This window comes from Pundamilia nyererei, unplaced genomic scaffold, assembly GCF_000239375.1.
Source record: "Pundamilia nyererei isolate P.nyererei 1_Seehausen unplaced genomic scaffold, PunNye1.0 scaffold00306, whole genome shotgun sequence".
Lineage (NCBI taxonomy): Eukaryota > Metazoa > Chordata > Actinopteri > Cichliformes > Cichlidae > Pundamilia > Pundamilia nyererei.
Window position 1 is genome coordinate 127,501 of NW_005187707.1, and position 12,985 is coordinate 140,485.

Consider the following 12,985-nt stretch of genomic DNA (forward strand, 5'->3'; position numbering starts at 1 on the left):
GACACAGAGGTCTGCATAATGTATGTGTGGGAACACAAACAGTGGAGGAATTGTGTTGCCAATGGCATTAACCGCATATACAAATGCGACCAGTGAACCTCTCTCTGCTGATGTCGTTGCCCCAACTTGTTTAATATAAGTTAAAGTAATCGTGTGGTAAGTTGCAACATCTGCATTATTGTTACAACTAACCCAGACTGTTGCTGTTACAACTGACCCAGAACTCCTATAGCCATGAACTAGCTAACATTACAGCCAACGGCTAAAACATTAGCACTAAAGACCTACACAGAATATATCCCCATAGACATACAAATAACATAATTTAAGTTTGATGAGTTTAACTGCAAAGCAGATAATGTTATTACAAATTGAAATAAAGTAGAAAAACTTACTTTTTGGCATACAAATTACTTTTTTCATGTTAAATTGTCTGTGTTTGACAAAATGTGCTGATTTTTCACATGTAATAGCGGAACTGAATTGGGCATGTATAGGATGAGTCACATCATTTGAAACTTAGCCCTGATTGGAGAAATTGGAAGTGTTTCAACTGACCCACGCTACAACTATCCCCGGTCTCCCCTATACTATGTGTATCTCCAAAATGACAGGAGTAGTTAGGCATTACAAGAAGTGTTTGTGAACTAAAAATCAAGAATGTGGGATACTGTTTGTCCGTGATTTAAACAGCCCAGCGCTGCTCCCTACGAAGGGAAAACAAATTCTGCAAGGGAGACCTACCTCGGCACTTGTGCAGGTGAAGCCAAAGGGAAGATATGCTTCACCATATTTTCTAGTCTTTGGCTTAGAATGAAGTTGGTTTGGAAACATATTCAGCTATGCTTCATCTCCTGCTTTGCGTTTGTGTAGGCTCCAGTGCTAGCAGTGTCCAAGCGTTTTGCCCCCCCCCTTTCATCCCATCATTTCCCAGCTCATCACATCTGGATCTGTTCATAGCACCTTATTTTACATTTTTGATCTGTATTCCTTATTTAAAATGTCTCATCTTCCAAAAATATACTGAAATACCCAAAATGAAAGGTTAGTTAAATGTGAAACGTTGGCTGTGAGGAAGCCATCATCGATCAGTAAAGGCTGATATTAGATCAACAAACATAATGAATGGTCATAAACCTTAGCAAAGAGTTTTTATTATTATTCTTAAATAAAAAGGGCAGATCCCCTCTTGAGTCTGTTACTATATGGGTGACTAATATCAGAGGTCCATCAGTAAATTGTCTGATTTGTACCAGAATCTTTTTCATACGTTTTGTCTCCCTCAGGTTACAGATGAATAATTAGATTTAAAATCATAATAAAAGTGCTCATTTGAAGTACGCAAAAGCTGGAGACAATCCCAGCTGTACTTTTCTGCATAAGTAATAAATGGGTACAGGCCAGCAGTCTGTCACAGACTGACAGCCATTCCAACCTATGACCAATTTAGAATCTCCAGTTAACCTAACCCTAACAACTGCATGTCTTTGGGATGTGGGAGGAAGCCACAGTACCCAAAGAAATCCCACGCAGACATGAGGAGAACATGCTAACTCCACACAGAAAGCCGCTAGCTAGATGTTGGATTTAAACCCAGAACCTTATCGCTATAAATGGTAAATGGACTGATTCTTAAATAGCACTTTTCCGTTCTACTTCAGCACTCAAAGTGCTTTATACAACATCACCCATTTGCACCCATTCCAACAGTACTTTTTTTTTTTTTCTAAATTTAAATATACACCAAAGTGCTTTGTATCCAACATTTGCACACATTTATACTCATCATTTCTTCTTCAAATTAATGACTAATCTTTAAAGTCTGGTCTCTTTTCCCCATTGGATATGAATATTGTATCAGTACCTCAGCAAATGAATAATCAATCATGTTTCATCATACTTTATCTACTCTTTGGAGATTAAGGAAGTTAGATGATGTTTTAGATCATTTATGCAGAAAAGTACAAAACTTTAAAGTGTTAGTTTTTCTTTCTTTCTCAGCACTCTCAGTTAATGCTAGCATAATGCTCATTTTACTGTCTTTTTTTTTTTTTTTTTTTTTTTAAGTCTTAGTTTTATTTCAATCCATATATTGTTTCACTGGCTGTTGACCAGCCAGATAGTTCTCTTATTACTCATGTTGTTCTTCACCTCAGTAGTTCTTGTAATTATCAGGTAAAGATGGGCATGGTGAAACCCTGTGCCTTAGTCAGTTCCTGCCATTTGATGAAGCCTGTATCAAGGACTTGGGTTAATGGCAGATGCCTGACCTACCAACAAGCCCTGCCAACTCAGCCAGTGCCCACACTTCAGCATACCTGTGAGCGCTACCTCATACTCCTGGAGCCCTTTGTGGAGGTGGATGAGCTGAAGAGAACAAAACAGCTGGTTCAAGAATTCCTGAAACCAGGAGGCGTTGGAGAAAAACTGCAGAAAGGCCTAGAAAAGAAGGCTCTCAATACTGACAACTGGGTAAGCCTAACAGCAGCACTGAAGGGGAGCTTATAGGTGTGATTGTTATGAAAGCTCACAGGGAGCTCTGAGCCTCTTATTCCTTTAGCTTTAAGTAGTGACTTAATTAATTTATCCACATCTTCAAAACTTGTTTGAAATTTGATCATTGTTAACAAGCTTTCAAGCTGGTAAAATTAAACTCTTACTGAAAAAGCCCTTACCTGGTCCTATCTTAGCTAAATGTACACAAATTTCTAATCTTTTTCATTTAATAATTTTCGGTTCTTATCAAGACTGCTGAGGAGTGATAAACTAAGTTTTCATTGGTTCTCACAATGAACTTGTGTTTGTCCTACTAGACCTGAGTGCAACATTAAACAACGCTGACCATAGCATTTTACTAGAGAGAGCAGAAGCCTTCATTGGTATTAAAGTAATGCACTGATTTAACAGTGGACCACTGTGACTGTTAAGGTACCTGGGTCGTTGACCCAGTGGTTTCAGTTTTGTACCTTTTTTATTGGTGTTCTTATCTTAGTTTGTTTTTGTGAAGGTTTTAGTTTCTGCTTTGCATTTCCAATTTTTCCCCAGTTCTTCTTGATGTTTGATTATGTAGTTCTCAGGTGTGGGTTTCCATGCTCCCTCTATTCTGTGTCCAGTCAGTGTCTGTGTCTGCCCTGTTCCCACATCTCTGTTACAGTGCCTGCTTGTGAGTCTGTGTCTAAGTTCAGTCTGTTTCCTGTTTTATTTTGAAGGTCCATGTCTTATGTTAATGTATCTGGTTTTGCTTCCCCTGTTTCATTAGGCCTGATTTGCCCCTGATTTGCCCCAGCTGTGTTTCCCTCCTGTTACTCATTCCCTGATTGCTCCTTCTGTGCCCTGTGTTTCTCTGTCTCTGTGTCGTGATCTACCCTTATCTAGCTGTGTGGTCTGTCTGCATAAGTTTACCTTGGAGTCTCAGTTTTGTTACTTTTTGGAGTTCAGCATTAAATGGTAAATGGCCTGCATTTGTATAGTGCTTTACTAGTCTCCAAGGACCTCAAAGCGCTTTACACATTCAGTCATCCACCCATTCACACACTGGTGATGGCACTGACATTAAAGCTGTATTTAAGTTCACCCTTTGTCTCTGACTGTCTGCACTTTGGGTCCTTTTCCTACCTGCACACAGCCTTCACATAACAGTCACTCTGTCTCCTGTCTGTTAGTCAACCTGGCTATATACATTTAAGTACCTCAAGTTGTATGCTCAAAATTCACAATACTCACTATAGAACCCTCTTTTTTATCATTATTATTATTATTATTATTATAAATTATGACTTGATGTCAGTGATATAGATCTTCATAAATTGCAGCATAAATAGATCAACAGATACACTAGTTGAGTATTAGCAAGTTCTCAATAAAAGTGCAGATGTTATCAACTACATTTAACTTATTGTTGCACAAACACAATCCTGAATTTTCTGGATGGACTGTAATACATTCTTGCACTTATCTGTGTTTAGTTAGCAGACTATATGGTGCAGACTGACTATCTTGACAACCGTCTGCCTGTGGTGGCTTATTCAAATATCAGTGGTTCCTTTCCCCGAATGGACTTCAGGGATAAGCAGGGACAAATAAGGTGAACTATATAACTGTATACTGCATTGTGAAGGGGGGGACAATAGATTCTGAAGGTCTGAATCTTGGCCGTTTCTGATTGCTATATTAGGGACGTTGTATTATGTCAATGCCATGCAAATGTTTAACTAAATAATCATGTTCTCTGCCTAGGTGTGCTGCCAAAGTGATAAGAGCTATTTTGGACTTCAAGACTATGATTGACAAGTGAGTATTATCAGCTCAAGTAAAAAAAATAAAATGTAAAAGCTTAGAAAGTGGCAGGTATAGACAGTTATTATTTAAAATTCAATATTCTGTGATTACCTCCTGTCAAGAGAATGGTGCTAACGGGATCTGGGTTTACTGTATCACTACAGTATAGTCATTTGGGTTTCCAACCTCCAACCAGGACTGATAACATTTGAAATGTCCATTGTTTTCCTTGTGTGGGGAAATGCACATTACATGGTCAAAACTTTTTTTTCTTCTTCTTTTCTTAGCTTAGCTACCTTGCTATTAATTCCTAATCACATTTTAATTTGTTTTCTCAAAGTTGGTGTGAAATATCAAAAGCTGTGGAAAGCAAACTTGCAAACAAAACAAATACACATACACCATGCTAATGTACTTGTACTTGCACTTGTTATTTGAAATGGCTTTGAGGGTTGTGTATCTGTCTGTCTGTCTGTCTGTCTGTCTGGAAATGAGTAATTGTGAGTTCCAGGTATACCATAAACACATCATGTGATCATATCCTGGAAGTTTCAGGTCATTGCAGTATAAAATTGTTGGCATTTCCCTTATAAGGCTGATACTGATTTTTACTGTTTAGTATTATTCCCACACATAAAAATAAGTCCTTGTTTCTTATGTGGCTGAGGTTTAACTTTAATCAAAGTGCCATAGCTTCAGACATGAACAGTAAGAAATTGTTGACGCAGGCATCATGTTTAACAGTGAGACGATACCAGTTGATTACCTGAGAGGAAAACCCCTGTGTATGAACCAGTATTCCCAATTGCTATCATCATGCCGTATTCCGGGCCTGGAGATGGACTCTGTTGTGTTCCATGGCAAGACTTCTTACCCTTCCAGATACATTACATTGGCTTATAACAGTCAGGTGAGGAGCACATCATCACACACTTGTCTGACATTCTGGGACTGTATTCATCCATTTACAAAGAATGGTGTTATAATGCATCTTAGTAGAAAAAGTTAAGGTGAAGATCAAATTATCAAGCAGTTTAAAAGGTGTAGAATGCACAGTTTTCACTGTGCTAACTGCAACTGCATCTTCCACAATCCACAAATCATACTTCTCCAATATTGTTGAGATTCAGCCCTCAACATAAACGGTAATATGTATATCACAGGCACTAGAGACAAGGATTTTCAGGAACTCTGCCAATTCATTTATATTATAAATCATTTTATGGGGGGAGTCAATTCTGGAGCCTTTCACAGCTGACTTTGGGTGTGCGGTAGGAACATCAGTCCACAGTGTGCACCAGTGTTCACATTTGCACAAAAACTGCCACAGGCTCCTATAAGGGCATTATACTATGAACGAGTGGAGATTTAATTTAATTTTTTTTTTTGTATTAACAACAGTTCTTATAGCACAAAATTACAAATAAAGTTGGGCTAAAAACAAAAACATCAGACTGACATCATGTAATGAGAAGTTCAAATTGCTTTAATAAATAATGTTATTATACAGCTTTACAGAAATCGATAGGAAAAAATTCCTGAATAATCCTTTATGGCAGCGAGGCTGAATCCATCAGAGGGTGAAGGAGCTCTGCTGCCTCAGAAGTGTGGACTTGAGTGGGAGTAATGTCCATGCTGTAGAGCAGTTTGTCTGTACCTCATTTCTGACCAATGATGCTTCCAGCCTTGAGGATCAGTTTGATCCTTCTGGCACTGATGCTGCAGATTAGCAAAAGCCCCAGACTGCATGGGATGGTGATCATGGCAAAAGGTTTCTTTGCTCACACTGGTAATAAGTGTAAATAAAAATTAAACTCTGTGCTAAATGGATCTATGTCAGATGATGCACATCCAAATTTCTGAAGGAATGTTTTACAACCAGTTATTTTATTCTCTTATGGTGAGCAAGTTCACTCTCTCATACACTCCCTTCCAATAAGGAGCCTTGCTTTTGTGTGTGTCCTTGCTTCAGTTCTTTATGGTGGATGTCTACAATAGTGATGGGACTCCTTTGACTGTGCACCAACTTTGTGTTCAGCTGGAGAGAATATGCAGCTCTTCGCTGGAGACCAGCACAGAGCCTGTTGGCATCCTCACCTCCTTAAATCGTGACTCCTGGAACAAATGCTATGACAGATTGATCCAAGGTGAGCACAATTATGCTTTTGTACAGTTGTAAAGAAGCTAATGTATATGTAAGGGGGATTAACTGGGAAACACTGTAATGCAAGCGCTAAACTGATGTTAAAACTAAACAACGTAATACTTGATCATAAGAGGCCAGGTAAAATTGGAATTTCTCCATGTAAGAAAGTTATATTAAGTAGTCAGTGAAAACCAAACTGCTTTATTGAATCTCTGGAAAAACCCTGTTCATCTCATAGCATAGCTTTATTTTATTTTTATTTATTTTTTTCATTTAAAAAAATAAAAGGTAGAAGAGAGCATGTGGAATAAGAGTTGCCACTATGAGTGTTCATTAATTTGACGAAGGGTGATGTTTTCATAATAAGGGTATAATGGGCACCAGTGGATTCCACTAAACTGAGCTCAGTAAACTCTGTCCTGTTTTTCTGAGTGTTTACAGCCAAACCTCACACATTGCCGTTCTGTAATAATACTAGGAATTTATTGAAACAGAGCAGAACTGGACTTAACGGAGCATAGGAATGTTTATATAAATTGGCCAAAATGCAGCTGTTAATGGGACTGTGCTACTACTAAACGGTATGTTGTGTTAGTCATATGCACAGTATTCCCACTCTTATGATTTCCTCCTTAGACATTTGAGATCATTTATTCCATCAACTGTTTTTGTATTGTTACAATTGATTTCAAGGTGTAATGCAAAGAGTAGAGGGGATGTTTTTAAACCTACTTTGAACACTAAAAAGTAATTTAGCAGACGTGGGGGAAATTGGACAGAGGCAGGAAAATCACCCTCCTCCTCCCCAGCAAATAGAACCTTGAGTTTCACACACTGCAAAAAACCCCAAAGTGATGCATGCATTTATGAAACTGGCATTGTAACACTATCTTGTCACACAGACTGCTTAGTATCTGATGGTTAATGCAAACAAATGGCATTTAAGTGACCCCTTACAATCAACTGACTCAATCTTTTATTTATTTTATCCTAGTTTTATCACCACATCTTGACACACCCAAAGTCCGTTTGAAGATGCGAGTGGTCCTTGCGGCCTGGTCCTTGTAATCAAAACGACTGTTTTAGAGGAAAAGGGATCAAAAGTTTATTCCATATGGTTGTAATTCTTTTGGTCACTCAATTGTCTCGGTATTAAATACTAGTGAATAAAAGTAAAGTCAGCATTATCACAGGGGAAATGGCGGTGATAATCTGGGTGACAGACACCAAGAATCCCCTGAAAAGCAGAAGTGCTGGGACAGGGGGACAGAGACAAGGTAACAGTGCATTTGAGAGGACCCTTGTATTAAAATGGCGTTTCCCTATATGAACAACATAATAAAGCTCTGGTTAATTCAGTTTCTATTGACTAGCATATACTGCAACATTTGGTCAACAACAATGAATTATTTTTTTTATTATTATTATCAATGGTAATATACAAGTTATGCAATAACTTCTAAACGTGTAAGTAGGCATAAGTATTTGACTGAATATGAATGGGTATCATGTATGCTTTGTCTGTTGCATTTGTGTCCAGATAAGCCCAACAAAGAAGCGCTGTCAGCTATCCAGAGGAGCATCTGTGTAGTATGTCTGGATAAAGCCATGCCTCAAGTGCCCGATGACATGTACTCCAGAGGTAATGTCCTCCAGATGATGCATGGAGGAGGCAGCCAGTGGAACAGTGCCAACCGCTGGTTTGATAAATCAGTACAGGTGATTTGAATCATAGTAGATAAACTTCATTTGTATAAAAATGGTTTGGTGTAAAAAATAAATAAATAAATAAATAAATAAAATAAAATTTAATTAATTAAAAAAAAAATTCTAGAATCACTTATAAAGTATTTTAAAAATGTATATATAATTGGATACAAAATCACAGAAGTGAGTACAAAGAATATTCTAACAAATCATAAATTTTAACTTTAAAACCTTAGGTGCAACTAGGTTGAACGGTTAGTTGGTTTGTTGTTGTAATTGTCCTAAGTGCCACATTCAGTACTGTGGACAATGATGTATTATTACAGTGACTAGAGCATGCAATAGGTATTGTTGAGAAATCAGTTTTACCCCGGTTCTTTTATTCGTCAAAACTTCCAGAGACTGCACCGGAACTCAGTAGCCATTTCACAAAACCTTTATTCATCTTTATTCATCTTCATTCAAGCATGCATCTTCTAGAAGGGAAGACGAGGCCGGTGTCCCTCTCCAAAATCTTCACCCCTTTGTTAGTTACAGCCAGATTTATAGAAGTGACCCCATCATAAAACCCCCTACGGTGTGCTGCAAACTCTGTCTGTGTCTATGTGCACGAGCACATGAATGCCTACATGTGCACGTTCCCGCGTGTCTATGTGAGTGCTCGTGTGTGACTGTGTACGCATACCTGTGTGTATGTGTGAGTGCACATGAGTGAGTGTGCGTGTGGATGTGTGTGCGTGACAGTTAAAACACTGTGGGTGTAGGTAACTCCCTAGAGGTCATAAAACCCCTCTGGGGAATTTCCACTCAGTGGGGGAGGTCTCCTACACTCTACTCCTAAGTTCACGACACAGTCAGCCTTTATTACTTTAAGGGCAGTGTCTCTACAATAGTTCTACATTATATTTTAACACATTTCTAAACTCTAAAATCAGCTAAACATTCTACAGTATCTAATAGACTTGTAGTCAAGACCGCCTAAACCAAGACAACACCAAGACCGGAGGGTATCGAGACCAAGACAAAGTTGAGATGAGATCAAGGCCGAGACAAAAGTCTTTGAACTACAGCCAGATGCTGCTTCGTTTACGGGTGTCAGGCATATTTATGTGTTTTTGCGATGCACTCTCACAGCCCTCCTCACTGCTGTCTACTGTCTCACTCACTGAGAGGACAGACGCACGCTCCACTTGACTGTCGCGTCTCTCATCCTCTGTTTTTCACATAATGATATTATCCTATATCCTCGCATGTGATTGGCCACAATATGGAGGGATTGGAGCATAACTGAGCCACTGCGTGAGAGCTGAGCAGCTAAAGGAAATTAAGTGAGGAGCCGGCTCTCATTCAGTGGGAGTCGACTCTTCGGATTGACTACAAAGCACTCTCTAAGCACGGCTCTTAGAGCTGATGCTTTTGCGCATGACCGAACGTTACGTTGTGTGTCAAGGATACTGTTGACTCCAAATCTATTACTATTACTATAGTAATACTATAGTACTATTGCAAAAACTGTAATTAGATTACCGTTACTTTCCCGTAGGAATGCTGCATTACTGCATTACTAAAACCGTGATTTATTTATTTATTTATTTTTTGCGAGAATGTCTCATGACAGTGACGTAAGCATGTGCAACGTTCGTGACAACAGCTGTGTGCAGATCAACAATGGATAATATATGGAGTGCGGGAGAGAGTATGAGCGTGCAGCGTTTAAAGCGTGGAAGTACTGACCTTTCTTTAAGTTTGATTCCATAAAAAGTGACAAAAACATTAGCGTCCGTTGTGCGTGGGAAGAAAACTTCTTTTTACAGCGAAAAAAACCCCTAAACTTTCAAGCAAGCACCGAGTGTGCTACGACGTAATGGGAAACTCACAGAGAAACTCGCGGATTCTTCAACTGACCGCAGCACACCTGCACCAGAGGAAACCTCCGCCTACCCTACTCCTGCTTTACAGGTGAAAATAGAGCAAAAGGACCGCTGAGTCTTTGACTTTATTTATTTTCTGCTGTGTTTTACTTGCATCTATTTGAAAGACTGAGTGTAAACACAAAAACTATTTTATTTTATGTGCTGGAATGTGCAGAAAATAGGTTTAAATGTTAAACTAATTTATTCAAGTCAGAGAATGTTGCATATAATTAAATTTTTGCTTGATGCATAAAGTTAAAAGATTAAAACTGATAAAACAAGTTTAAAAAAAGATACTTTTCCATTTGATTACATTTTGTATGATGGATTATGCAGAAAAAGTAGAATTGGGCTGAAAGCTCTATCGCTTTATCACCTCTTCAGGTTGTAAATTGTGTTTTTAAAAAGTAACTAAGTAATTAATTACTTTTGAAAATAAGTAATCAGTAAAGTAACGGGATTACTTTTGGGGGGAAGTAATCAGTAATTAGTTACTGATTACTTTTTTCAAGTAACTTGACCAACACTGGTGAGGAATCTTGGAGACCTTGTAAACCAGGATATGTCCTTTGGTGGGCATGTTAAACGAATATGTAGAACTGATTTTATGCTTATGCAAATGGAGGAAAATGAGAAATATCCTGTCTCATAGTGATGCAGAAAAACTAATTCCTGCATTTATTACTTCTAGGTGGAACTACTGTAATTATTAGTTCTTCTTCTTTGAGCAGATTTCTCCTATACTGGCTTCTCTTCATTGGCTCCCTGTTAAATCCACAATCTAATTTAAAATACTTTCACAACATACAAGGTCCTGAATAAACACTTCATCTTACTAAGACTTTAAAGTACCATATGACCCAATTGGAACATGTGATTGTTAGTCTTTTCTCTGGATTATTGTAGGTTCTTTACATTAAAATATAAAGCAACTTGGGGCAACTGCTATGATTTGGCCTTACTGTATATGATATATTGAATTAAAATGTATTCTTGCATCACAATTTGCAGACAGTCTAAAGATCTACAGAGCAAAACTAAAACTGAAGCACAATGTCTTAATTACTGAAAGATATAGACTAATCCAGCTTGAAATGTAATGCTAATGGCTGTTTTGCCTTCTTTGTTTCAGTTCATTATTGGAGAAGATGGGGCATTTGGTAACAACATCTCGCATAGTTGTGCAGATGGTACAATTGGTATGACCTTGACTGATTATGTTTCAGCATCCATGTAAGTATACATTTAAAATGCAGTGTTCTATAGTTTAGTTTTGTTGTTTGGTCTGTTAACAAAAGCTCAAATATGAGGCAAGGTGACTTCTAAAAATACATTATTCTTCCCCTAACACAGACAAGTGTATTTCTTTTCCATTAAATTTATAAGACACAAGGATAGACTGATCCTTGTGCTTGGGGCTTGGACATGGAGGCAACAGCCTAAGGAGAGAACTTTCAGAGAAAGCTCATTTCCACTGCTTGTAAAAGCAAACTCATTCTTTCCGCCAATTCATTGACCATAAGTGAGCATGGGGATGTAGCTTGATCAACAACTTAATCAACAGCTTCCCTTTTACCCTCAGCTAACTTCACCACAATGTAGTGGTACCATGAACAGCTCACTCCTGAACAGGATATTGAGATGAGTTCTACTGGAGGTAGGAATTAAAGATCTCCTGGACCAGGGGGGCTTCTCCCAGATCATCCCAGTGGACCTTTACACATTTAGGCATGCCAACCCTGTTCAGCATCCTCCCCACCACCTCATCAACTCACCACAAGGTGATGCTTAGTTGACCGCTCAGCCCGAGTGTCCAGACCATACAGCCACAGACAGGGCTGGACTGGGACAAAAAATCAGCCTGGGTATTTTGACTAGAGACCGGCCCACCAGGTATTATAGGAAAAACCATAAAGCCTTTGAATGAAAACAAACGTCGTTGTGACAGTGATGTACACTGTCTTGTTGGTACATATGTATCAATCTAATAAACTTAAACCTACACCATCCTCCCTATTCTGGTATTCTAAACAGTACTTAGCCGAAACCCAAAGACTGCTTGGTTGAGTTAACTTCCTGAACTATCTACAACATATGGTGGAAACCTGAAATTAAGACAGAGAAGACTAGAAGTAAGACATGACTATTACTGAATATTAAAAATAATAAATGACAGATTTAGCGATATTTTCATAAACGATTTATTTACCACATCAATAAACGGCATGGCAGGGCAAAATATTTTTTCTAACATGGCAACCTTTTAAAAGTGAAAGGAGACAGAAAGACAGGTGAGAAAGAATAAAACTAAACTGACTTTTTGAAGGCATTTTACACAAAGTACTAGTACAGTATCTAGAAAATGTGGGGAAAATACTGGCATCATGTACAGTAATTTCTTCTGAAGAAATTATGTTGGGACCCTGAAAAGAACTTTTAAAGAAGAAAGTGTACTTTATTGGTCCCCGTGGGGAAAATCGCTCTCTGCATTTAACCCATTCACTCAGTGAATGAATCTTCTTCTTCTTCTTAAGAAAAAAACTTACTATGTACAATAATGGATTTCTATAAATTTGACATCAGATGAAAACATTGGTTGTAAGATTCAGATAATTATTTGTTAAAAGCTAGAAATTTTAAATGAGAATAAGAAAGAAAAGTATTTCTTTGTGCCCCCCTTTCCCTGTTAATGCCCTACCTGGCCCCCTGGCAAAACTTTGCTAGACCCGCCCCTGCACAGTTACCAGCTGTCAGCTACATAGAAAAGGTGTAAGTTGTCTCTCAGAAACAGTTCATAGCTTCCCTTCAACCCATTCATGTCACCTAAAAGGTAAACCTGTTTCTCCATCACCTGTTCAGCTCTGATGATTCAGTAAGGACATCTCCTGGTTTCATCTTCATGTTTCCCTCTCACCAGATAACCAAACCGATATCATGACCA

General features: G+C 38.3%; 1 protein-coding gene across 1 annotated transcript in view; it reads left to right on the forward strand.

Annotated features, from left to right (window-relative positions):
* The window catches only part of LOC102202653 (carnitine O-acetyltransferase-like), a 21,060-nt gene that overhangs the window by 1,160 nt on the left and 6,915 nt on the right, over nucleotides 1-12,985 (forward strand). The window contains exons 2-8 of the mRNA XM_005751299.1: nucleotides 2,176-2,472; nucleotides 3,966-4,084; nucleotides 4,237-4,290; nucleotides 5,023-5,188; nucleotides 6,251-6,425; nucleotides 7,965-8,143; nucleotides 11,177-11,277. Of these exons, the coding sequence (XP_005751356.1) occupies nucleotides 2,182-2,472; nucleotides 3,966-4,084; nucleotides 4,237-4,290; nucleotides 5,023-5,188; nucleotides 6,251-6,425; nucleotides 7,965-8,143; nucleotides 11,177-11,277 (1,085 nt within the window). The 5' untranslated portion in view covers nucleotides 2,176-2,181. The remainder of the gene's footprint in view (nucleotides 1-2,175; nucleotides 2,473-3,965; nucleotides 4,085-4,236; nucleotides 4,291-5,022; nucleotides 5,189-6,250; nucleotides 6,426-7,964; nucleotides 8,144-11,176; nucleotides 11,278-12,985) is intronic.